The sequence below is a fragment of the Protopterus annectens genome, chromosome 4.part1 (genome assembly GCF_019279795.1).
Source record: "Protopterus annectens isolate FY-2018-M chromosome 4.part1, PAN1.0, whole genome shotgun sequence".
NCBI lineage: Eukaryota > Metazoa > Chordata > Ceratodontiformes > Protopteridae > Protopterus > Protopterus annectens.
Window position 1 is genome coordinate 571,568,085 of NC_056734.1, and position 27,500 is coordinate 571,595,584.

General features: G+C 41.4%; 2 protein-coding genes across 2 annotated transcripts in view; one reads left to right on the forward strand and one right to left on the reverse strand.

Annotated features, from left to right (window-relative positions):
• MRPL47 (mitochondrial ribosomal protein L47) overlaps positions 1-2,723 on the reverse strand; it is a 402,300-nt gene extending 399,577 nt beyond the window's left edge. Inside the window, exon 1 of the mRNA XM_044070380.1 lies at positions 2,435-2,723. Within this exon, the coding sequence (XP_043926315.1) occupies positions 2,435-2,565 (131 nt within the window). The 5' untranslated portion in view covers positions 2,566-2,723. The remainder of the gene's footprint in view (positions 1-2,434) is intronic.
• Positions 2,724-2,817: 94 nt separating this feature from the next.
• The window catches only part of NDUFB5 (NADH:ubiquinone oxidoreductase subunit B5), a 364,099-nt gene continuing 339,416 nt past the window's right edge, over positions 2,818-27,500 (forward strand). Inside the window, exon 1 of the mRNA XM_044070381.1 lies at positions 2,818-2,986. Coding sequence (XP_043926316.1) covers positions 2,872-2,986 — 115 coding nt within the window. The 5' untranslated portion in view covers positions 2,818-2,871. The remainder of the gene's footprint in view (positions 2,987-27,500) is intronic.

Genomic DNA, 27,500 nt, shown 5'->3' on the forward strand with positions numbered 1-27,500 from the left:
ACACACACACTACCAGAGACACACACACACACACTCACAGAGACACACACACACACACTCAGAGACACACACACACACACTCACAGAGACACACACACACACACTCACAGAGACACACACACACACTCACAGAGACACACACACACACTCACAGAGACACTGAAAGTTCGACTGCTGAATCCTACACTAAGGCACTGTACGAGCACATCTACTCATGCATGAATCGTGCCATCCCAAATAGAACCAAGATGCTCTCCTCCAAAAAAAGGAAGCCAATCTAGTGGTCCTCTGCCATAAATAAACTATACAACAGAAGAAAGAAACTGTTGCACAAAAGAGGAAAATCCCAGGATGCAAAAAACTCCCTTACCAGCCTCAGTAAGAAGCTGAGATCCGTCATAAAATCCTCCAAAGCTAGTTACAAAAATAAAATTACCTAAGATTCCAAAGACAACCACTAGGCATTTTACAGTTAAGTCAAGAATCTAAATGGCAATGCTCAGATATGATCTGAGCTATAACAGAAAGGCATTAAATATACTCATCTCAAGGATATTGCCAATATCCTGGCGGATCGATTTAGTGCCAACTTCATCCCCCCCTCACCCCCTAAAGGGCCCTTCTCAATACCAAAAGATTGCCAAATTCTGGTAATCACGGCCAAACAGGTAGAAACCGCACTCTCCAAAGCTTAGAATACAGCATCCATGGGACCAGATGACATCCCGGACTGTGTACTACATGAACTACAAAATGAACTGGCACCTTACCTAAGTGTCATGTTTAATCACAGCCTCACCTCAGGCTTCGTGCCCACTGAGTTGCGCACAGCTACATTTATCCCATTCCACAAGGGAGGATCCAACTTGGATCCCGGGAACTACCACCCCATCAGTCTGACGAGTCTGATCTGCAAGGGCATCAAACTTATAAACAAAGACATTGGCAACCTTCAAACACTGGACCCCACTGACTGACTTCTTCAAATCAGTCTCCAGAGCTGTGGATGAGGGTAAGGTGGTCCACACAGTCTATCTGGACCTCGCCAAGGCCTTTGACACCATCCTCCACTCTGGAATCATAGATAAACCTATTAAGCTGGGCATAAATCCCTATGTAATTTGATGGGTTGCCAACTGGCTTACTGACAGAACCCAGACTATAAAAGTTGCAGACTCCAAATCCAGCTCCAGCCAAGTGGAGTACCTCAGGGTTCAGTCCTAGGACTGCTCTTGTTTGGCACCTACTTATCTGAAGTACAGGCCAACACTAAGGCACTCTGGCTAACAAAGTTCGCAGATGATTGCAAACTGGGAGCCATTATTGAATCCCCAAATGATGCGGATATTCCACAAAAGGGCCTTACAGAAACAGATACTTGGTGCCAGAGCCATGGGCTCAAGCTTAATGCCAAGAAATGTACAGTTATCCCCTTTGGGAAAAAACATGTACCCGTGAATTACCACATAGGTGGCAATACACTAAACACTGAAAGTGTGATAAGAGACTTGGGGACACAGGTGGACAGTGGTCTCACCTTCGATAACCACATTGCAACAGTCAGGAAATCCTTCTATGTGGCACAACTCATCACTAAGGGCTTTTCATCCAGACAAAAAGGAGGTCATTATCCTACTGTACTCATCCCTCATTAGACCCAAGCCTTGTACCAACCTACATATATATATATATATATATATATATATATATATATATATATATATATATACACACACACACACACACACACGTATATATGTATATCACATAATACATATGCTGTTCTTTGTGACGCTTTGCTATGAATTGTAATGCTCAGAGTTTGCTATGTGTTTGTGTCTATAGAGGGGCTATACTTACTTATTGTATTGACTTACTCAAATATTTTACTGCTAGCTTGCCATATATCCAAACAATTTTATTTTAAAGAAAATACTCAGTTCAGGTACCACTACCATTACTTACTCCTCGTTAACCAGTTTCAACGCGTATCAGAAATCCGCATAAAGTATTACTTTACGGCCAAGTCAACTACCTGGTGATGTGCAGGAGTAGGTGCCCGTGACAAACTATGGTGCTGCACCATACTATCCTCTTCCTCATTATGTAAACAAGATTAACATAGCTATGGTACATGCGGGGAACGGAGAGCTGCAAGACGAGAACTAAAAATTAATCGGTTTGCTTTCACTGCAATGGTGTCAAAGCGATGTTCACATAATTCTGTGCCAGTACTGGTTTCCGACAGCTTTTAAATACTTAAAATACTCAATCTCGGTAACTATTAAAACACCTGACAGTGCTATAATAACGATAAAGTATACTGAGAACATTAATAGGCAGGCAACAGAAGTGTATACTGTTTAACCTAGTGAAACCCTAACTGCCCATCTATGAAACAACATGAAAATTACTTGTCAAAAGTCTCGTTTACCTAAATGCAGTTGGTTGTATTCTGCCATACGCTTGTTTACATACGTGCTCTGAAACAACACAATCTAAACGCAAAACATTTGAAAACTGTTTGCAAAGAAATAACACACGTCCTGCTAAGGTCGCAGCCATTTTAAAGGAAACTACTACGTTAGTACTTAAAAACTTCCTGAGTTAAGAAAAGGTGCATGTATTTGCTAGTATTAATTAAGAAACGGTGCATATATTTGTTAACATTAATTCATATGTCGGTCGCAGTTCACAAGATTCGTAATTAATTAATGCCGGGAAAATGTAATAATAATTAAAAAAACTGTCTTTAAAGAGCGCCTGTTTAGTTTTTGTGGACTGAACATAGTCGGACCTAAATAAACGTAGTACTTTCCCCTCTGACATCAAACTACATTGTAATAAGTGCAAAGCTGTTCCTCAACTAGCATGGCTGGCATGAGTCTTTTGAGGGTTGTTGCAGGCTTTGCTGGCAGGTTCAACACTATAAGATCAGGATTTGTAAAGGGACATTTTCTCAAGACACCACTACAGCCAAATAACGGTATGGCATGTCGTTTTTGTTTTTTTTTTTTTTTTGTATATCTGGTGTGGTCAGTGTTACCATCGTCCTTGTCCTGATTTCTATTTATTTGACCTTGTGTTTGATGAGCAGTACATAAATAAAGCTTTTGTAACCAAGCTGTCGTCCATTAACTGGTAGTGACCATGTAGTTCAGAAAAATGAAACAACTTATGTATAAAAGATTACTAGTGATAGACTAGGCAAGGTTAACTGGCTAGTGTTGTAACTTTACATTAGTGTTTTAGTTTAAGTTGGTTTTGTGGTTGGCTGCTTGCTATTTTGCTGTAGGGCGATATCGTTTTGCAAAACTTTGCTGCCACGGCTATGCTTTCATAAACTGGAACACCAGCCGGGAAAAGTACTGAAACACACACCCCTACACCCTCACTGTGTATGTGTATAGGTATAGGTATGTACAGATGTATATTATGCAATATCAGTGGAAGCATGGATGTGCTTAGGGGAAATGGCAGTGGAGTTTTTAACCAGATTGTTTAATGAAATCTTGGAAAGTCAGAGGATGCCTGAGGAGTGGAGAAAAAGTGTTTTGGTACCTATTTTTAAAAATAAGGTTGATGTACAGAGCTGTAGTAACTACAGAGGAATAAAACTGATTAGTCACAGCTTGAAGTTATGGGAATGAGTGGTAGAAGCTAGGTTAAGAGGGGAGGTGATGCTTCGTGATCAGCAGTATGGTTTCATGCTGGGAAGGAGCATTACAGATGTGATGTTTCCTCTGAGAGTGTTGATGGAGAAATATAGAGAAGTCAGAAGGAGTTGCATTGTGTCTTTGTGGACTTGGAGAAAGTATATGATACGGTGCCTAGAGAGGAGTTGTGGTATTGTATGAGGAAGTCATGAGTGTATGTAAGAGTGGTAACAGGATATGTACGAGGGTAGTGTGATAGTGGTGAAGTCTGCAGTGGGAGTGACAGATGCGTTTAAGGTGGACGTGGGATTACATCAAGGATCATCTCTGAGCCCTTTCTTATTTGCAATGGTGATGGACAGGTTGACAGACGGGATCAGACAGGAAGCCCCATGGACTATGATGTTTGCAGATGACATTGTGATCTGTAGTGAGAGTAGGGACCAGGTTGAGGAGACCCTGGAGAGGTGGAGATATGCTCTAGACAGGAGAGGAATGAAGGTCAGCAGGACTAAGACAGAATATGTGTGTGTGAATGAGAGGGAGGATTGAGGAATGGTGAGGATGCAGGGAGTAGAGTTGGTGAAGGTTGATGAGTTTAAGTACTTGGGATCAACAGTTCAGAGTAATGGTGAGTGTGGAAGAGAGGTGAAGAAGAGAAGTGATTTGTGACAGACTGGTACCAGTAAGAGTGAAAGGGAAGGTCTACAAGAGGGTAGTGAGACCAGCTATGTTGTATGGGTTAGAGACGGTGGCATTGACAAAAAGGCAAGCGTCAGAGCTGGAAGTGGCAGAGTTAAAGATGTTAAGATTTGCACTGGTGTGACAAGGATGGACAGGATTAGGAATCAGTATATTACAGGGTCAGCTCAGGTTGGGCGGTTTGGAGACAAAGTCAGAGAGGTGTGATTGCGTTGGTTTGGACATGTGCTGAGGAGGGATGCTGGGTTTATTGGGAAAAGGATGCTAAGGATGGAGCTGCCAGGTAAGAGGAAAAGAGGAAGGCCTAAGATAAGGTTTATGGATGTGGAGAGAGAGGACATGCAGGTGGTTGGTGTGACACAGCACTATGCAGAGGACAGGAAGAAATGGAAATAGATGATCTGCTGTAGTGACCCCCTAATGGGAACAGCCGAAAGAGAAGAAGATGTTATGCAATGTAATATTTGTATGTGCAAAGTATGCGCATAAATTTACATCTACGTATATTGAGTGTATGAAGGTATGGAGGTGTAACAGATATTTGGTACAGTGAAATTTGGGAACAAATTTTGTGATGAGTTGTTGCACATTCTGTATGTATATATTCTTAATAACGTTTCTGTTTGTGCAGACAGTTGGCCCACATGATAATGGAATTGTAGATCTATTTGAAAAGAAAGATTAAGTTTGCATAAAATCAACATTTAAAATAAAACCAGCAGCATTCTTTAGTGTAATGCTTAATTTAGGTCATGTTCAGATAGATTGAAAGTTTGTGTTTGAATTTAAGATGGGTGCTTGGAGACAGAACAGTTGCTAGAATGGCAATTTCTGGGGTCCTCAAAGGTTGCAAATTTGGATCCATAGTTACAGGTATTTGCATACCATGTTTTGGTATGTTCTGGATTTTTGTAAAATTGTTTTTTCAGACTTTATTTAAAATGGCTTGAAAAAATATACAGATAATTCTGTTTGGCTGCAATAGAAACAGAATTCATTTCCCATGAAACTACTTCCCTTTTATTTTAAAATAGTAATTGGGATCTCTTGGCTGCTAACAGTGTAAGGATGTGTTTGTCTTGCCCAGCATTGTGGTGCCCTTGTCCAACTACAGGTTGGATTCATTAGATGAGATTTCAGAACTGGAAACTCTATTTCCAAGTTTGAAAGCGGTAACTCATGAGAAGGTTGTGTGCTGACAAATAGAGTAAAAAAATGTTGAGATATTTCAGACACTTGATAAAACTAATGGCCAAATGTGAGAAGAAACAGAAAATAATAAAAGGCTTGTCATGCAGAAAATGAAGTATTGGGTTGACAGTGTTGTTGTGACAGTAGGGAAAGCAGAGAGGGTGGATGAAGGTAGGCAGTCTACCTTTTAGACAGAAATATGCAAGGATACGTTTGCCCATTGAAGGTCCTTCTTATGTCTGTTTGCCCATCCCAACTGGTGTATTAGCCCCACATCACCTAATAGCCAGGGATCTCCTCTTTTCAAGGAGGAATGCCTTATCCTTTTTTGCTGTCAGTGAGAAGCATCAGTTATGTCGTTTGATAGCCATACACAACTGGTATGGATTTTGTTATTGTGTTTGTGTGTAATTATGTATGTGCATACCTGTACCCTCCTCTCTTGTTCGTGAGTATGGTCTGCTACATTGCAATGCTGATGCTGACATTGAGAAGAATCCGTTGTGTCATTTGGTAGCCCTTAGACAAGTGACATAGATTTTGTTATGGTGTGTGTCTGTTTCTTTCTGTGCTTCTGTATACCTACAACCTCCATCCAGTTTCTCTTTGAAAATGTCTTGCTACATTGCAATGCTGATGCTTACATAAGTATGTGTTATCACAGACTTTGACATGTTATGTGCATCAGAAGTAAACGTGTAAGTTGTTTGATCTTTGTTCTTCACTATTGGATGCTCTTGATGCCCTTCTTTGTACTCTAAGCTGGACCATTTCCAGTCCTAAATTAGGTATTACTGAATGTAGTGGTTCAGTGTTAGTGGCAAGAAGTAAATCACTCTCTGAAACAACATTTTTCTTTATCACAGTGATATCAAAAGGGTCTTAAAAAAAAACTTGCCTTGCACTACTGTGCTGCACAACAATTTGTATTTTCCATGTTCCTGGCCACTATTGGCCTGTGGGGACCAAACCAAACTTATGGATCTTGGGTAGTCCAAAAGCTTACAAATTTTAGGTCTGTTAATTCTAAAATATTTAGCTAATGCACAATCCATTAATCTCTCATTTCAGTATTTTTTTTTTTTTTTTACAGAATAAAAAGTCTAAAATCTTTCTCCTGTATTGACTATGTTACTTGAACATAAGCATCCTAATTATTCTACCCTGGTTAACATATTTAAATAAATTAATATTCAGTTATTGAACACTCATCACAAAAGACTTAATTTCTCTTTTGGCCTAGAAGGTACAAAACAGCTATTGTTGCTGCTTTTGTCAGAGTATGAATATAGAGCCAAAACAAACTAAAACCTAAACAATCATAAAGTATTTATGGAAACCTGTACTAACTAATTGAGTTCGATACAAATGAAAGGAGTAAACCCATGGAAGGAAATCCCATAGAAAAGTGTAGCATAGCTGAGTGTCCTCAACAGAGTGTTGGTAATGTATACTTCTGCCGTAAGTAACCTCTCTTGGTGGAAATGTATACATCATTAAAAGTAAAGGAGCCAGGCACAAATCCTGCAGCAGCCAGCATGTTGGCAGAAAGAGCCTAAAATTTAGCTATAGCAGGAAAGGCAGAGCAAGTGCAGAAATACTCAGTCAGGATTCTGTGATCCATGTTGTTGTGTGCTGCTTAGATTCCAAGAACCAAGACTGGGCATATGTATTGATTTGTCTTCAGTAAGAGGTCTATAACTGCCCTTTAGTATGTCTCACTGGTTTCTGTTGATGTAAAGGCAGACTGGTGTGTACTGTGGTGGGCATGACATGTAAAATATTAATGCATCTTTGCATAAATGGCCCTTTTAATATCTGGATTTTGATCACAAATTCTCCACATTGATTAGAAAGAACTGATTTCTTGAGGATGGACTAGTAAATGCCTGTTAAAATGGGAACAGACCTCACACTCTGGTATCACTGAACCAGCAGATGCCAGATAGGCTGTTTAACAAGTCTGAGTCCAGGGGAGATGGGGTAGTCCAGGGGAGATGGGGTAGTCCAAACTTAGTAAGGCAACAAAATCTAAAATCAAACTGTAGAACTAATTGCTACCCTGGAAGGGTGGAAGCTTTTGAAATGGTTTTATAGCTTTCAGATGCTGTAACCCATCTTAGTGAGTGTGTGTGTGTGTGTGTGTGTGTGTGTGTGTGTGTGTGTGTGTGTGTTGGAGCAGGAAACACAGAGCACTGGTTTCATAGAGAAGGTGGAGGAGGACCTGGCTTGGAACACTGCTGAGGACTCGTGTACAGCTATGGTCAGTGTGGAGTCTTATTTGGGGATTGATGAGAGAGGGAAACCCAGCCCCAGGACTGGAATGTGTTCCCTGTGTGCTAATAAGGGAAATTGTGCTTGTTGCAGAGAGCTGCATTTGGAAATACTGTATGCATCTATTTTTGTTTCAAGTAAACGTCCCTCACCGGTGTCAGTGGTGAGGATTGAGGCTCCCTGATTACTGGCCCAGAGAGTGGCGTCACAATAGACACAAAAAAAAGGGAATTGCAAAGCATTTAATCAAATGTTTTGTTATATGGTGGTAAAAGTAATTTCACAAATGTGTGTAATATAAATTTATTTTGTATGATTTACATGCCCTTGAGCTTAAAAGATGAAAGTAGAAAGAAAATGTTAGTAGATGCATTTTAAATGACAAACCAGTGTGCAATACAAGGCACATATTGTACTGAGATTGCTTGTTGGTCAGAAAAGCTTATGTTTCATAACAGAAATGCTTCCTTTATGCTTAATACTGAGCATAATTAATATTTCTCCTAATTTGCATTTAAAGCACTGAAGTTGTTGGGCATTGTGTGCAAATCTGCTTGCATTCTGGGCATTAAAGCTTGTGGGTTAAATTTTGTTTAAAATGTAAGTATAGATACAGGAAATTTAAAATACTTTTACACGTTTTGTCTTTGTAGTTGGCCAACTGACGATACCGCAGTACAAATAGAAAATGATTGACTTCAACAATTGGCTAAGTTTCTGGTGTCATTCTAAGGGGATCCAGTATCTGTGTGCTTAGGATGACATGATAGATAGACCTTGATGCTTTGCCAGAGATGGCCTGCATCTGTCACCCCTGGGTTTCTGGGTACTGGCCAAGGCTCTTGCCACCCATGTAGTACCTTTTGTAGGCAGTGTTCCAAAGACCAAATTGCATTTATTTATAGCTGTTACAGTGGAAATCTGAGGGTCATGCTTCTCAACGCTAAAAGTCTAAATCTCAAGATGCATTTGCTAGAATCACTCCTCAAAATGGAGAACATCGACATTTGTGCTATAACGGAGACCTGGTTTAAAGTGGCAGAAAGCACCCCTGCGCTACCAGGCTATAACTCATTCCACACCTTTCAGCCCCGAAACATGGACTGAAGATCCAAAGGTGGTGGTGTTTCCATATTCATAAAGGATGTGCATACCTTCAGACTAGTAGCCCAGCATAACTCATCTGAGATGCTTTAGGTACAACTATCATTGGGTAAGACGGCAGTCCAGGTCATAGCCTGCTATAGGTCCCCAACCATGTCCCTAGACTCTCACTCCATGTTCCTAAGCACCCTGGAATCTGTCAAGGTCCAACCCAACACTCTCATACTAGGAGACTTTAACTACCCCGCCATCAACTGGGAAAACTACTCAAGCACCAATACACTGGCCCAACGCTTCCTGGAATTCATCATTTCCAATGCCCTGGACCAGCTCATTCTGACCCCCACTAGAGGAAGCAACATCCTTGATCAGGTTATTACTAACATGGGCAACTGTTGCTCTACACCAGTAGTCAATCCCTCCCTAGTCAGATGTGACCATAAACTAATCACCATGGAAATCCACATCCCCCACAAAGGTAACCACCTTGAAAAACTTCTCCATAGCTGACTTTGGGCCCCTAAAACAGAGGTGGCTAACTTCACGGCACCCATGCCAATGGAAAATAGCTGCGTGACTGCCGAATTATACACCAGTGCACTGTACGAACGTGCATAAATGCATGGAACTAGCCATACCCAACAGAAACAAGATGCTGTCCTCCAAAAATGGAAGCCAATCTGGTGGCCGCCTACCGTTAAACTCTACAACAGAAGGAAGAAACTGTTTCAGGAAGAGGTGGAAAAATTCCCTTATTAGGCACAACAAAAAGTTGAAATTCCTTATCAAATAATCCAAAGCCAGCAATGAAGGCAGAATTACGGCAGACACTTAATCACAAAGCCTTCTATAGTTATATCAATAACTTCCACAGCAATACCCAGATTTGCTCCGAGTTACTGCACAAAGTTACCTCCTATACTGAGCCAGCAGATATTGCCAGCATACTAGCTGACAGATTCAGTGCCAACTTTACCCCTCTCTCCTCCCCTAAAGGACCAATCACAATACCGTAAGAATGCTAGGCACCCAGCATTACAGCAGCACAGGTTTAAAGCTGCATTGTCCAAGGCCAAGAATACAGCTTTCATGGGACCCGACAATATCCCTGGCTGTGTTCTACATGAAGTACAAAGCGAATTGGCTTCACATCTGTGTGCCCTGTTTAGTCACAGGCTCACCTCAGGCTTTCTCCCTACTGAATGGCACACTGCTACAGTCATCCCTCTCTATAAAGGGGGAGAGACTACAGTCCCTGGGAATTATTGCCCCATTAGCCTGATGAGTCTGAAATGTAAAGCTATGGAGCGCATCATCATGGACCTGATTAGCAGATATAGAAAATCTCCAAACTCTAGACTCTACACAATTTTGCTTTGTGAAAGGGAGATCGTGCCTGCTCAACCTGGTTGACTTCTTTGAGTCAGTCACCAGGACTGTGGATGAATATAAGGCAGTGCATACAGCCTACCTCAATTTGGCCAAGGCCTTTGATACCATTCCTCACTTGGGAATTATTGATAAACTCACCAAACTAGACATTAACCCTTGTATCACTAGGTGGGTTGCAAATTGGCCCACAGAACACACAATGTGAAAATAGCGGACTCCAAGTCAGACTGCTGACCAGTCACGAGTGGAGTCCCACAGAGATCGGTCCTGGGTCCTCTCCTGTTCGGCATCTACTTCTCAGATGTCCAGGCCAACACAAAGGGACTCTGGCTGACCAAGTCCCAGACGACTGCAAGCCGAGAGCCATTATTAACTCTCCAAGTGATACAGACATCCTACAGAAAGGCCTCACTGAGACCAATGACTAGTGTCAAAACCATGGCCTTAAGCTTAACCCTTTGGTGAAAACTCAGTTCCCAGTAATTACTAAATCGATGGGAGCCCACTGAACACATAAGAGATCTGGGGATGCAGGTTGACGGCAACCTCTCCTTTGACTACCACATTGCCACTGTGGTCAAAAAGTCCTTCCATGTGGTACATCTCATTACCAAGGGTTTTGCATCCAGGAAGAAAAGGGTTATAGTCTCTTTACTCTTCCCTCATTAGACTAATCGAGTATCGAAGAGGATCCTAGGCATTAAACACATGTCCTGCATGGACAGACTCAAGACTTCAGCTATTCTGTGTCTCATATCACCTATTTAGAGGCAATCTCTGCTTGACTTACAAAGCCATGTCTGACCCAGCTCTGTTAAAAATGCTACATCTAAACAAATCCCAATTCCTCCCCACCACACGCTCCAGAGACCTCAACCTCATTACTACAATTAACAGAACACAGAAGATGCTGGAGGAACAGGTTCTTCACCCAGAGACTGCCCATGCTCTGGAATAGATTACCCTTGCATGTCAAGCAGAGCACCTTGCTGTCCCTTTTCAAGAGAAATCTTGATGAGTGAATGGGTAATAGAAAGTTCACCCCAGGGATCACTCCAGTGGCTCTACTTGATAGAGGCACTGCGAACTAACTTCGGGCTGCATGATGCCAGGGCACTTCTGTGGGCTAGGCTTGTAAAGGCTCCAGGGCCATTAGCCTAGTACACACCTATGAACTGCATCGTGTTAGTTGATATTATAGGAGGCATGTCCTAGTGAAGAGATTTCTTAGTGCACAGGTTTAATAGTCTGCACTTTAATACTTACATCAGTTTGGATATTTCTCCTGGACAGTTCCAGAAAATTTTACCATTATGGGTGGAAGTATAGTTAGCGGTATCTCAGTAAAATTTAATCCTGGAGCAGCTTAATTAGGAATCTGCAGCATTAGATTCTTGTGGTGACATTTTGCAGAAATGTGTATATTTGGTTTCTTGATTTCACCTTCTGCCAGGTGAAAATGCTATCAGAATGTTTCCTGATGTATGTCCAGTAGTTCCTGCACCCAAGAACTGAGTAGGTTAGCAGTGTGATTACATTTATGAAGCAGGACAAGCATAGACTTTTAGACCAGTTTTTAAAAGGGAACACTATCCACTACAGACAGTTGCAGGTTGTGGCAAATTAAACCGGGCATGGTTAATAACTGCACACTTTCAATATTCCACCAGGAAGATACACTTTTGAATTACCATTTGATATTTCGCAATGACCAGGACTGTTGTTCACAGAACTGTTGCAGATGGATGATGTGACCAGTATAATGCATTCTGTTTTTTGTCTTGGGAGCTACTAAACAGGAACATGAATCCTGGATTAATCATGCTGTGGCTAAACTAAAACATATTCAGTTGCTGTAAATTCTTCATCTGTGATGAATGTAAAAAATATATTTCTTTCAAAAAATGACAGTGTGAAGCACTTCTCTCATATTCAAGGTCTTGCCCTGAAAAATGTATCTGTCAGCTTTGTGCTTTCTTTCCCTGCGAGGCTGTGTCTTGACCCAGTGTCACATTACTAGCACTGCTTGACTATTATTTCTAGTCAGCAAAAGTAGCCGAGCAGTTTATACCTTTTAAGTTTCAGGTAGTTTTTTTCAGTTAAGTAGGTAGATGATACCCCCAAACTTGTATATACCAACTTTGAAGTTGCACAACATTGGAGAAAAGGACCTACTCTACTATCAGTGAGGTTAGTTTTGCTGAACAGCGTATGCACATTTTGCACTCTCAGAATGAACTTTGATTTGATATGTTTCAGTTTAAACTTCATCTGATGGTTGCAGTAAAGGTGTTCTGTGGAAAAAAATCTGGTACTCATTACTGGTAGAGTAGAACTTAAGTCACCTGTATAATGTTTGAAGAAAAGGCTTGCATCATTTTGCTTTTCATAATGCACGCTCACATTTAAAATTAAGATGGCAGGACGACTGTGAACATCTGATCAGTGCAGGGTAGTCTGTGTATCATATAAACTAAAGTGTATATATAAAAAAAAAAAAACTCTGATAAATTACATGGATTCCTGGCAATATACTTGCCATACAAGTCTGTGCACATTTTCTTTAGTGTAATTCCTGTTATCTACCTTGTCATGTATGCAGTGAAGTACTTGTATATACTGGTGTCATTAATGCACTGGAGACCTGAAAAGCACTAACATTGCTTTAATCATCCAAAATTACTTTCATTATCAGGGAAACTCCCCTTTGTGCTTACATTTGTAATACATTACACTGCAAATATGTCATTCTAAAAACAAATTAAACTTTTTACAGTCGGCTATTTGAAAAGGTGATAAACACCGAAGTGGCGCCTTTTCTCGAGTCTACTTCATGCAGAAAATGCAGTAAGCATAAGTCATTTGCTCCGAGTCACTTTCCATCATGACTCTGTCCTTGCCCATTACAAGGGCATCCTCAAGAGTTCCATTCACTACCTTTGTTGGTTTGGATGTCAGTTCAGTTGTATGGATCCATCTAAGGCCTAGAAAATTGTCCGCTCCAACCAGCCAGGCTACCCTGGGCCAGATTCTTCTGGGTCCTGTGTTCATGGTATGGATCACCAGTGATGGTGTTTATGGAATGAAGTGTTCTGGACACGCAGGTATGTTGCAGTGTTTATATGTATTCATGAAGTACAGCAGCATCTTGAGAATCACCAAACAAGTGAAGCTAAACTATAGCAAGCCATAACTACAAGTACAAAAACTACCTGAATCAGAAAACTGTTCTCTGCCAGGCTATGTGGATGTTTTACAATATTCTCAGAGTGGCGTTCGAAAGACATGTGTAGAATGGACGTGCCTTTGTTGAATGTTGGGCATCGAGCTGGCACCGGCACCTGTAAAAAAATCTACTGCCAATCATTAGCGGACCGGAGTTCCGCTGTGGTGAACCCTAACCAGGAAAAAGCCGAAAGAAGAACATTTCTGAATATTTTATCTTTTAACATGACCAGTTTTTACAAGTTTGACATCTGTGATGAATACAAGTACCTCTTTCATATCCAGTTGTCATGGGCTAATACAAACTATTACAAGCCAATAACTGTATGAAACATGTCTGTCATGTTCAAGTTTTTGTAACTTTTACATCTCCTAGCTGTATGCTTTTTCTTTGCAGAACTATGTCTTGACACATGGCTAACACTGCCTGATGTTTCTAGTTGGCAGAAAACAGCTAAGGCTTCCTAAATTTACTTTATAAGACTCTGAAATTCAAGGATATAACTGGTATGATAAGCAAAGTTAGCTTTGTTTTAAAGATATTATCTTGTAGTTGATAAAGCTAGAAGAGGAAATTTCTGTGTTGTGAAACAGTTTGGGACAGTTTTTCATATCCTTTTGGGAAGTTAAATAAATGAAGATAAAGCCAAGGCTGTTGTAGTAAACTGTGTACCCTCACATGAACTAGTTCAGCAATGCTAGTATTTATGAGGACACAATAAGATGAAGTATTTAGTGGTATGGATTAAAATTATCGTAGCTAAGCTTATGTGGGGGAAAGAGTAATCAAGCTAAAACAAAAATCTGAAAATATGGAAGCTCTTGGTTATGGCTAGAAAGATGCAAGCAATTAAAAATACACTTTTCCTGTATATACTACTAAATGGACTAAACATTTTTATCAGTTAAAAGATAAGTGGTTAATACATCTTTATCAACCCCCCCTGTTTCATATTGTATATAGGGTCAGGTTGTTAACATCATTGTTAATCTATGGTGACCGTTACCCGGAGCCAATGTTCACACCATTGGATGGCTAGCCGTGTCCTGGTCATTCTTCTATACTACATGCACGACTACTCACACCTGATAATAGAGATGAAGGAATTAGTCAGGGAAAGAGGGCAAGAGTTAAGTGATTCTCTCCATAGAACAAGGTAGTTTAGGATTACCTGATTATGAAGGGATAATTTTGAGCTATGCAGTTAAGGTTTATATATGTAATACAACCAAAACGTTATAAGTTGAAGTAGAAAGGGAAGATTTTGGCCTTGTGGGAGTGTAGTTCGAGAAATAAAGGAAGTAGGATTTTGGCTGCAGGTCCTTAAGGAGCATAACACCCAATACAGATAATTCTTAGAATAATTTATGAAAATAATAAAGCTAAGACGGGTATCAAGAAAGGAAATTTTTATCAATAAGGATAACTGCAGGTAGTAGAAAGTAGGCAAGAAGAGACTGGAATTTACTGGAAAAAATAGCAAAGGAACCAAGGTATTGGGAAAAGTAATAGAGTGGGATGAGGCCAAGTGGAAGTTTGGACTACAGGTTAGAGACTGCCTTCCTTACCAGGCAGTGACAAGTGTTTGGGCAAAGTGAGCAGTTCTACAGAGGCTGCTTTTTAAACATAGTAAGGCGTATAAAATAATGTTTGATAACTACAAGACTACTGTGGCTTGTTAAATTTGATTTCTGCATTAGTAACTGTATTTAGAGCACAACCTAGAGCTGTTTACTGAATTTCCTGTTTGCACTTATTTTTAAAATCGTTTTTCTCTCAAAACTTGCATTTTATCTGTCTTTGGCCTAGCACTCTTGTGTGGGGTCATTTACTGCACGGTTATAACTTGCTGATACTTGTTAACCTCTGCTATCTCTGAAAAAACAAAAAAACAAAAAAAAAATCTTGCTTTTTTCCCACTTTTCTAAGATTTAAAAAAGTTCAGTTACAGGCTTGCTGTTCTTGAACTGTTTCTAAGTTTCTGTGAGGCCATTTTTTGCTTGGGCTAAAGGAAAGTCTCTCTCTTGATCAGTGGCAGTGAAAAATATTGAGCAACCTGCCTGCCCCTGTGGGAGTGGTTACTGACTTGAAACTGTAGTTTTATTGGCCGTTCTGGGTCAATTCCAAAACTCCTTCATCTTCCTCTCTTAAAACCCTCTTTTGCGCGGTTTTGCACGTTTTTGAGCATAGCGCAACAACGGGCAGCGCCGCCTAATTGGGTTTAAACTATTCCTGGCTCCACAAAGTCTGCTCTTCACTTTTTCCCTTAGAACTGCTCTATCTCTCAATTTAAACACCATATGCTCATTCTAAGGTCCTTCACTGGTCCAATTAAATAATCCTACAAGTTAGCACTATTAAACCATAAGCACTACTTACTCTTATACTCTCTACGATTACCCTGTCCTCTATTGGTCCGTCTTAAATTCAGTTTCCCTATTACTCTAGCATGTCCAAAGGTCTGTCAATGGTTTCCTCTCCAGTCCAGCTGGTGAATCTGGGAATTTTGAGGCAATGTTACAACTGTCTCATGTACAAGGACAACCCTGTCCTCCTCCAAACAGGTTCAAATATATGTGAGAGATGCAACTATTTAGCCAAACTGGAGGCTGAGCTCTCTCATCTCAAAACTGGTGTAACCAGTTAGAAGGAGAAGGTAACCTCACACAACACAATTCCAGTATCACATAGTCCCACCACATCAGTGAACCAAACACATAAATACACAAAAACATACTCGGAGGCTCTAAATAAAAATCTACCTAAGCAACAGAGACCTCCAAAGCAGACATCCAAGCAAACGCTACCTCAAAACAAAACACACACAACACATAACCCACAAAGTCAGTGTGCCAAGCAGCCACAGCCCTTAAGGCTGAATAACACACCTGATACTCATGTTATAGGTGACTCTATTGTCAGACACACTGACGTCCCGCTCACCAGGCTGAATAAAGAGAAGGTCACAGTGAGCTGCCTGTCGGGTGCTAGGATCCGACACATAATGCAAGCACTCAGGTCACTCCAAAGCAAATACAAATATGACTCAGTCATTGTACATGCTGGTGTGAATGACCTGAGACGTACCTCCCTGGACTACATGAAAAGAGACATAGAGGAGCTCTCTGATCATGTAGCCCAGGCTGATATGACCCTAACCTTGAGCAGCATCTTACCCTCACCTAGAATGATGCCACAGTACAAAGACAAAATGATCAATTTTAACAATTGGCTAAAATTTTGGTGTCATTCAAAGGGGATCCAGTGTCTGTCAGCCTGGGATGACATGCTCGACAAGCCACGTTGCTTCGCTAGGGACGGCTTGCACCTGTCATCACTGGGCTTTCGGATATTGGCAAAGGCTCTTGCCACCCCCATAGTGCCTTTTTTAGGCAAGGCTCAAAAGTCAAACCCACCCCCATAGACAGCACAAGGAACAAGAAACTAAGGGTAATGCTGCTAAACGCCAGAAGTCTTAACCTCAAGATGCACGCACTCGAAGCTCTCCTCAGTATGGAGAACATCGATATCTGTGCAGTGACAGAAACCTGGTTCAAGGCTCCAGAGAGCACCCCAGCACTACCAGGCTATATTTCATATCATGCTTTTTGGCCCCAAAACCCGGACCGAACCACAAAAGGAGGGGGAGTTTCCATATTTATCAAGGATATCCACACCTCTAGGTTAGTGGCATTGCACGAAGTATCGGAGACCATCCATGTGCAACTAACAGTGGGCAAGACTGCTTTTCAGTTTATAGCATCCTACAGACCACCCTCTCAAAGTCAGGAATCCCATTCGGCTTTCCTGAAAACATTGGAGAACATGAAGATCTCTCCGAACACCATTATATTGGGCGACTTCAACTACCCAAACATTGACTGGAAGCACTACTCAAGCCCCAGCACCTTAGCCCAAAGATTCCTGGAAATTATAAACTCAAATGCTATGGAACAACTAGTCACCACTCCCACAAGAGGGACAACATACTAGACCTGATCATTACCAACATGGGGACTCTATGCTCCACACCAGAAGTATATCCCTCATTGGTAAGATCAGACCATAAATTAATTTCACTGGATGTCCACATCCCGACCCCACCCCCAGCCCAGAAAAACCACAGTGAAAAACTTCTCAAAAGCGAACTTCTCACTTCTCAAAACCAAAGTGGAATCCTTCAAGGCCCCAGGGCCAGTGGAAACTACAGCTCAAACTGCAGAATCCTATATAAATGCATTCTACGGACATCTCCAGGAATGCATGGATCATGCTATCCCAAACAAAACCAAGACCCAATCATCCAAAGGCAGGTGTCCAGTCTGGTGGACCCCTGCCATAAATAAACTGTACAACAGAAGGAGGAAGCTATTACATGATAGAGCAAAATCCCTAATAGGGACGGCATCTCTGATCAGTACCAGCAAAAAATTACGATCCCTCATAAAATCCTCCAATGCCAGCCTTGAGAGAAAAATTGCACAGGACACCAAAGACAATCATAAGGCTTTTTTCAGTTATGTTAGAAACCTGGGATGCAACTCCCAGACTTGTTCTGAGTTGGTTCTGAATGACAAAAAATACACTGAACCCACAGACATCGCCAATATCCTGGCAGACAGGTTCAGTGCAAACTTCTCCACCCCCTCCTCCCCAAAAGAGCAAGTATCTATCCCGGCAGAGGGCTGCCTCCCAAACATCTCAGATGCTCAGGTGAAGGCTGCCCTCTCCAAAGCAAAAAACACTGCTTCCATGGGACCAGATGGCGTCCCAGGTTGCGTCCTACATGAACTACAAGAGGAACTAATCCCTCAAATAAAACAGCTATACAATCTCAGCCTCACTACAGGATATGTGCCCACAGAATGGCATACAGCAACAGTGGTCCCACTCCACAAAGGTGGAGCCTCACGGACCCTGGAAACTATCGCCCCATAAGCCTGACTAGCTTAGTCTGCAAGGCTATGGAGAGGATCATCATGGAGCTCATAAACAAAGACATTGGGGACCTACAGACACTAGATCCTACCCAGTTCGGCTTTGTCAAGGGCAGATCCTGCCTTTTGAACCTGGTTGACTTCTTTGAAACAGTCACCAAAGCCATAGATGAAGGGAAGGTAGTCCACACAGCCTATCTGGACCTTGCAAAGGCATTTGACACAATACCCCACTCGGGCATTATAGATAAGCTATCCAGCTTAAATATAAACCCCTATGTCACAAGATGGGTCGCAAACTGGCTCAAAGACAGAACCCACAGAGTGAGAGTTGCTGGAGCCATGTCAGACTCTAAACCGGTCACAAGTGGCGTCCCACAGGGTTCTGTCCTGGGACCACTCTTGTTTGGTATATACTTTTCCGAGGTACAGGCAAACGTGGGAGGACTATGGCTCACCAAGTTCGCAGCCGACTGCAAACTGGGCGCCATAATCAACTCTCCAGCTGACACAAACATCCTTCAAAAAGGTCTCACAGAGACAGATAACTGGTGCCAGCGCTATGGTTTAAAGCTAAATGCCAAAAAATGTATAGTCATACCCTTTGGCAAAAACAATGTGCCCACAAATTACCACATAGGCGGAAACCCATTAAGTACAGAGAAAGTTATTAGGGACCTTGGGGACCCAAGTTGATAGCAATCTCTCCTTTGAAAACCACATTGCCAAAGTGGTTAGAAAGACCTTCTACATAGCCCACCTCATCACGAAGGGTTTCACATCTAGATCAAGAGAGGTAATCGTGCCCCTTTATTCATCCCTCATCAGGCCCATCATAGAATACAGTGTCCCTTTTGGGATGTACCTTACCCGACACCTGCAGCAATTAGAAAGACCCCAAAAGTATTTCACCAAGAGGATCATTGGTCTCAAACAGATGCCATATACTGCTCGGTTAAAAAAACTCCAGCTCTACTCAGTTGCATACCGCCTACTTCGAGGCGATCTATGCCTGACATACAAAGCTATGTCAAATCCAGAATTAATGGACATGCTCCACCTCAGTAAATCTAAATCCCTTAGAGCCACACGCTCGAGGGACTTGAACCTCAGCACAGAAATAAATAGAACTTGCTGGAGGGACAGGTTCATAACCCAGAGGCTCCCTTCACTCTGGAATAGAATTCCAGTTCATGTGAGGCAAAGCACCTCACTGAATCTCTTCAAGAAGAATCTCGATAAGTGGATGGGGGATCGTAGGTTTGTCCCAGGGATTACTCCCATGTCACTATTAGAGGCACAGTAAACTAAACTTTAAAAGGGCACAGTATACTCAAATCAAGGGGTGGCGTAAGCCATACAGAATCGGGCTAGGCTTATAATTGCCCCAGGGCAGATAGCCTAGTATGAACCTATGAACAAGAATCCATCAGAAGAGGTTAGAAAAGATTGGGAAGATAGAATGGAGAGGCAATATACAACAGTGGAAGGACATCTGTATGACTGTCATGCATGCAACAAAGTCCAGAAGATTTAGGGTTTTTGCATGGAAGTGTTTACATCGGTATTTTTATAAACCAAGCAGAATTTTTCAAGTGGATGGCACTTGCTGGTGGTGAGATGGGAATGAACGTGGAAATCAAATGTGTTTGGGAATGTAATGAGCTAGCAAATTTCAAGGATTGTCTACAGAGTACTTTGTAAGAAATGTTGGAGAAAATGATTGTAGCCAAACTTTTGAGCTGTGTTCTGTCATACTAGTGACTCTTTCTTCTTCCAGAGATGCCTTCTGTTCCTTTCCTATCTCTAGTTCCCTCCCATATATGAGAAAAACTTGCATGCTGTCATTTAAATAATGTCTAGCCTGAAGTAGTGCATTCTCTACTTTTAAAAGAATAAGCTGAATCATGCACTGTTCTATTTAGTACAACCACTTGCAAAGGCATCAACTTCTCTCCGTATCCGTTTTTCATTTATTTTCACAGAACTGCTTGTCAGTTCGTTTTAAATACTAATCAAGATGTTTCTTATATAAATGCCTTGGACCACATTCTTCAGTCATTTTTTAATTAATTGCCTGCATCTGTAAAGATCTAGGGTTGTTTTTCTTTGGGATTTACATCTCTCATGTCAAGGCTGTCAATCAAGGGCTTGTGGCTGACCAGATTTGTAGATGACTGCAAACCTGGAGATGGTTTTCCTTCTTGAAGAATCTGGAAGTCGGATGGGGAGTTGAGAACATTCATCAATAAGTGGTGCCTACACCACTTACTAAAATGCAACATTGTGTCGTTTTACAAAACTGAGCACCCACGCGCCTATTTATATCCCTTTAAATGTTTACTCTGTTTGTTGTTAGAGGACTTTGACACTTTTATTGACAGTGAACTATCCTTTGATCACCATGTGTCTACTGTTGGGAAATCCTTTTACCTAGCCAGACTAATCACTGTGGGTATTTCTTCAAGTTCTAAGGAAGTTATCCCTTCCTTCTCTCTCATCAGGTCCGTAATAGAGTATAATGGTTTCTTTTATATGTATGTATTTGTCTAAACGTATGACCCAGCGTAAGACTGTAGAATTTTTTCACTAAGGTAATCAAGGGTAAGTCATCTTGAGCTACTCAGACTGCCTTTAAACACTGTCTCTTTTGTTTCATATGGACTTTTAGAGGTGACCTCTGTCAAGCCTGCAGCACCTTGAAGGCTCCAGTCTTGTTTGATGATCTGCACATCTGCAAAACTCATGACACTCTAATCACATGTTAAAGTGATCTTGACTTCCACCAAGTTGGACCTGCTGGCTTGAAATATATCTCAGAGTATCCCTCTTAAGGAATAGACTTCCATTGGATATTAAGCAAAGTAGCTGCCTGATCCTCTTAAAGTGTAACTTTTACAAATGGGTGGGCAATCTTAAATACACTCCAATACTTGGTCCCCTCATTAGAAGTGGTTGAAACTAGGTCTACATTAGTCATGTTAATGGGTGCCTCCAACGTGGAGTAACGCCTCCTAAGCTACTAATGGTTTTCCTATATCAATAGCATAGTATTAACCTACAAATGTTTATCATCTGCAACTGTTGGTACTTGTTAATGAGGGGGGGGGGTGTTGGACAACAGTACTTTTCAAGTACTGGAGAGCTACAATTTTTAGCTTTTCATTTCCTAGCCTATTTGCTTTTGAAAATTTTGCGGTGTAAATTTAGAACATTAGTCTGTACTCAACCTGTATAAGAAAAGTGAAGATATTATATTTTAATACACACATGGGCACTACACATTTATATCTCCATCCCTACCCTCAAGCAGACCAAAATCCCAACATTTCCAGAATTTTTCTTGTTACAGTATGTACCATGGATACGTTATAGGCAAGAAAAAGTGGTTTCTTTCTTTAATATTACTAGCATAAACAGCAGTCACTGAGGAGACTCCCACCACTCCCTCCCCCTTCCCATCTCACATTTAAAATACTCCTGCATGCTATACAAAACTACTTCACAATATAATGTGCAGATTACTTTGGCATTTATTACATTTTACTTGAATCAAAAGCTTCTTTTTACTTGTAGTTACATCTTCAGTCTCTTCATTGTCCTTCGAAACATTAATGACGAAGTAGGAATTATGCTTTAGAGCCCTCTCACCAATTTAACACAATCAGCAACTTTCAGTTTTGTTTAGCTACTTCTTGCGGAAGCACAGTTCTCCTGCCCTAGCTGCATCTTCTGGAAATGACACTTTATATATTTTTTTCTTACTTTCACATTATTGCTGATCGTCATCATCTAGACCACCCAGCACTGGTCTCTGGTTCAAGTTGAAGGTATTTCTAGTTTTTTAGTCGTATCCTAGGCTTTCTTGTTGCCTGGTCATTTCCTTTGGAATAATGTAAAGGGTGTCACTGGCAAGTTTTCTCTTTGGATTTCATTATTGTCAGTAAAATGAGGAAAAAAGCCCCCCTTCAGCTTGCTGGCTAAACATTTTTTCTTTAGCCCATTCTGCATCCAAATTATCTTTCATTTTTATTTTTTGTATATTTGTTTACAGGGGTGGTGCACTGATCAGTAGTGACTATTTGTAGGCACAACTTGGGGAAACGAGTTCACAATGATATCCAAAGAGTACCGGTAATATAGAAACATACACCATAATGTTTTGGCCATGCAATTTTATAATGAATGGTCAAATAGTTGAAACAACTGGATAATTTTAAACTATAAATAGTAAAGCGTAAGAGCTTTCTTGATAAAAGATTAAGGTGCAAATTGTTGTAGCAGATGCTATAATCTTTGATTCTCCAGGGGAAAAAAAATTAAAACAGCTGGATATAGTAACTTGAATCCTGATTGCAGGAATGAACTCACTTGTTTTCTGCATGGTGTACAGTCAGGGTTGCCAGATGTCCCTATTTGAGCGGGACTGCCCCGAGATCAGCAGCCCAATCCCGATTCCCGCACTGCTGGTTTAAAATCCTGGCGAAACAGCCTCCGCTTTGTAATTTTTGATTGGCTTGTATACCGGCATACATGCCAATCATAAATCGCAAAGTGGAGCCACTTCTGTTCAATGCGGAACAGCGGGCTGTTCCACATTGAACAGAAGAGGCTCTGCTGTGTGATTTTTTTTGATTGGCTGATATACTGCGATACGAGCCAATCAAAAAAGCGGAACTTCTTATGTTTAATACAGAACTGCCTGCTGTTCCGCATGAAAAACTTTTTTTTTTTGGGTCTTCACTTAGCGTGAAGGACTTTTTTTTGTGTGTGTCTCTACCTGCCCCACTAGAAATCTGGCAATCCTGTGTACACTGAATAATCATTTTCTGCAAGCACTTTACTCTGTTGTGAATACTTTTCCTGTCTGCCACAAGTTTTGTCAGGAGCAACTCTTTCTGCTAGAATTACTGTTTCTTTACTACTATAGGTCTTGACTTTTTTCTCATTGCCAATTTGAAACGCACATAGACACACACAGACACACCCTTTCTGTTAATAAGTCCTGCTCTAGAATACAGTCCAGTTACGTATTTGTACTTTTATAAAATGAATGCAGTCAGAAAATTTCTAGTTTTTTCTACATGCCCTGTCTTCTAATCACAATTGCTTGAAACTGCTTGGGTGGAGAAGCCTTGCTCAGCCAGTCATTCCTCCATGTCATCTGATTTCTGCAGTTTTTTCAGCTCATCTGAATATCTGCTTAACACTTGTTTCCAGCCTTTTGTCATTTAATTTTATGTATTCCTCCCATTATGGCCCAGTTCAATAGACCATTGAGGAACCTAGCTCAAATACAGAATTGCTCCAGCTGTGAATGCATTTTATTTTTCCCCCTCAGTTACTGGAAGCAATCTGTTGTACCAAAGCTGAAATCTGAACTGCATTTTGCTGAAAAGCTGCAAGACTCTTCCCCACCACAGTTTCTCTAGATTTCTTCATTGCTGGCATCCAGGCAATAGGATGACTAACCAGTAACTGATTTTTCACCCAATTTTTTTAGTTTTTACTGGCTTTTTACAGCTTTTTTCTTTTTCAAATTAGCAAAGCTCTGATCAAATTACTCTTCAGAATGCAGCCATCTTGGAATCCAGGCACACTCTACCTTTTGAAGATCAGGGGCTTCCTCCCTAAAGTTCTATAAAGATAGGGTCTGAGAACTGAGCCTGTCAGTTCCTTGTCTGTGACTCTCCCCACCTCCTCTTCCAGAAGAGGTGTGGTGTCTTATTCAGGATGTCTGTTACCACCTTCCTCTGCCTTTTAGGCAGTCCCTTCGAAGGGATGCTCAGTACCCTTCAACTTATGTGGCACAGTTCCTGGTCAACTACTGTTGATCACCTAACCCTCTGAAGTAGTTACATCACCACCCCTGGTTGATGGTATGAGTCTCAGCTGGATCTCCCTACTGCTACTCTTTCTGCATGTTTGTCTTCATGTCTGGCTGTGTTGACAGTGCAGTACATTTGTATACAAATGGTTACAGATTCATCCCCTATTAGGATCTCAGTTGAGATGTACTCGAACACAGCCACCTGCTTGCTCCCCCCCTTCCCAGTCAGCCAAATTCTGACCAGTCACACTTCGAAAAGGTGCCCCTTCCAATACCCTAACAGGAATGGACTGCCCAGCCAAGTGTTGCTCCTCTATCACTACAGGCTTAACAATGGTTATATTTTAGGCTGCAACCGTCTTGACAGTAGTCTCTTTCCACCAGGATTGGATAGAGAATCTTGTAGTCTGGTACCTTAGTTGTAGACAGGTCCCTATTAATTGCCGAATATTTCAAAGTTCGAATATCATATGGTCGACACCATATGATTGAACTTTGAAAAGTTCGAAGATGAAAGGCAAGGGCTGTGTACGTGCAGAATGGGAACATTTGCCTTTTCTGCACTGAAGTGCGGTCTAAGAGTTGGTATATTTAAGTAGGGGGGGGTGGGGGGGTGCTCCCTGCTCAGAGCATTAAGATAGGTGTGTTTGTGTTTTTTACTTTTTTTATTATATATTCGAGGTTTCAAGTTTCGCTCATATGTTATCGAACATATGAGTTTCAAAATTTTGAAACTTCGAATATATAATTTAGTGTTGTAGACAACCCACCACTGCATGCTGCTTCCTGAGACCTTTGTTTCTCTTGGTTGCATTTAAAACATCTAACCCCAAGACTTTGACATGTACTAGAACTCATGGCTTCTTATTTTACCTGTGGAACTTGCTCTGATAGCTTACATTGGGTTCCCTTAATCCCATGTGCTGTGCTAGGTACCCTTCTTCCTATGTAGTTACAGTCTGCTAGCATGCTAGAAGCCCCCATTCCTCCCCATCTCCTCACCAGTATTGCACTCCCAGTCTGCCAACCAGATTGTCATTTCCTCATAGTGCTGAGGGCTTGTTCCCTTGGAAAAGACCAACAAGCGTTTTCAGATTTGGTGTTCTTGTATTTACTTGCCCACTTATGAAATTTAAGTGTTTGATATCTGTAATACATATTCACTCACACTGCCATTTGAACTTTTTTGTGCTGTGAGTTTAAAACATGCCTTCCCTTTAACTTTTAACCCAATTTAAACAACCATAGTCACAAAGTTTGGAAACTGTGTGTATGTATGTATGTATGTATGTTCCTGTGAGCAGAGGCGTTAAAATCCTCATCTACTGACTTGGTCACCTTGATGTTGAGTACACACCCTTTCCATCCCCCATTTATTTTGTTGGAAACAATTTGTACTGCTCTGAGAATCTGTAGTTTGGTTCCTGTTCCCCATGACTCACGTGCCCCAGATGAAGGATGATCATCTCAAACTCATCCTGGCGCTGCTTTTTTCTCTTTCGCTCGCTCTCTCTCACTCATTGTCTGTCGTCTGTGTATCCTGTTTCCAACGGTTAAATTTGAGTTGCAAGACCTGTCAAGGATGGATTGAACTGTTCTCCTGCACACCCACACCTGCTAGGCTGTTTTCAGGTTTAGTGGGTTGCATTATAACTGCATACAGACTACTATTGTATCTTCCTTGAATGTGTTAGCATGAGTGATTCTTTTAGGTTTATACTCCCTAGTTAGATGCATCACTGGCATCTTAGCTGAATCAGAGGAACTCTTTTTTTCTGTCTGTTTTCAAGTCTAATACTAACTAAAAATACATAAAGTAATTGTTATTGATGTCATTTTCATCAGCCATCTCCCAGTGGAAAGGCAGCATATATGACAGATGTTTCTTTGCCTGCAGGATAAACCTGGAAGATTCATAAACTTTCTTCCAAAGCTATTTACTGCCCAGAAGTCTTTGAGGGATGGATATGAGACCTGTGCTGAGTAGGAGGCATTAAAGGGCTGCCACTGAAATGGTGAAATATGGCTTTCGAGACTCAGTCTAGCAAATCTAGTCTGAGTGGCAGGAGAGTTTTGTTCTTCCTCCTTGAAAACAGGAGCGGCCTTAGGTCAACTGGTGCCCTAGGCAAAAGGGCTCCATGATGCCCCCCACTACACCACCCGGTGCCCCCATCCTGGTCTAACTACATTAAATAAATACTGGAAAAGTGACCCTGTTAGAGCGGCGCCCTAGGCGGCTGCCTAGTTGGCCTATGCCTAAGGCCGGCTATGCTTGAAAAGGTGTGAAAACAGTAAACTCCATGGTGTCCAATTCACCAGCCATGCGGAAGTACTCTTGCAGGATATACTGAAGAGAATTCATGGGCTTTTCTGGCTGTCAGCCTGTATTTCTTATCTGTAGACCCTCACAGAACTTGAGTCATTTGGTGGAATGGTGGGGAATTGATGTCCACGTCCTTATGGAGAACCTGGCATGAAAGCCCACGGCAGGGAGTCCTCGTGTCTCTTTTTGCACTTGTGCTTCCCATCAGCCTTTAATTGTGCTTGTTCCAAAGGCAGTAAAAGGGAGTACTGCACACTGATCCCTCTGGCATGATCATAGAGATGACCAGTAGCCAAAGTTATGTTTTGGGTGGAGATGAAAGTCTTTGCAATCACAAAGTGTGGTTGATGCAGCTGAGACTACAAAATTGTTTTGAAGACTGATGCCATATCCTGAATCAACAGGATCAATCCCAAATGGCTGACACTGAAACCTTTTAAAGAATGAATCACCAGTCGACTCAAAGTTTGACCGTGAAGGCACTGACTCAAAGGCTGATCTTGAAGGCACTGACTCAAAGGGTGACCTGGAGGACATCAGCAGTAACCTTAATGGGCTTAATGTAAATCAAGGAAATAAGGCTGGCCGACACTAGGATTGCAGTAGGTACCAGTCTTTTTATGGATTTGAGTGCCTGCTGGTCCACATTTGGTCTTACTGGAAACGGTGCTTGTATGAATGACTTGTGAAGCCCAGTGAGGAAACCTGAAAACCTGGAAATTAAAATGTGGCAATTGGGAAGGGCTTCTCTTTATCCTGTTACTGGATGGGAGAGCCAGTCATAATTTGTAAAGCAAAAATACCCCCCCCCCCTCAGAAAAACTCAGTAGTTCAGGCTATTTCTGCAGTGCCTACGTATGCATGT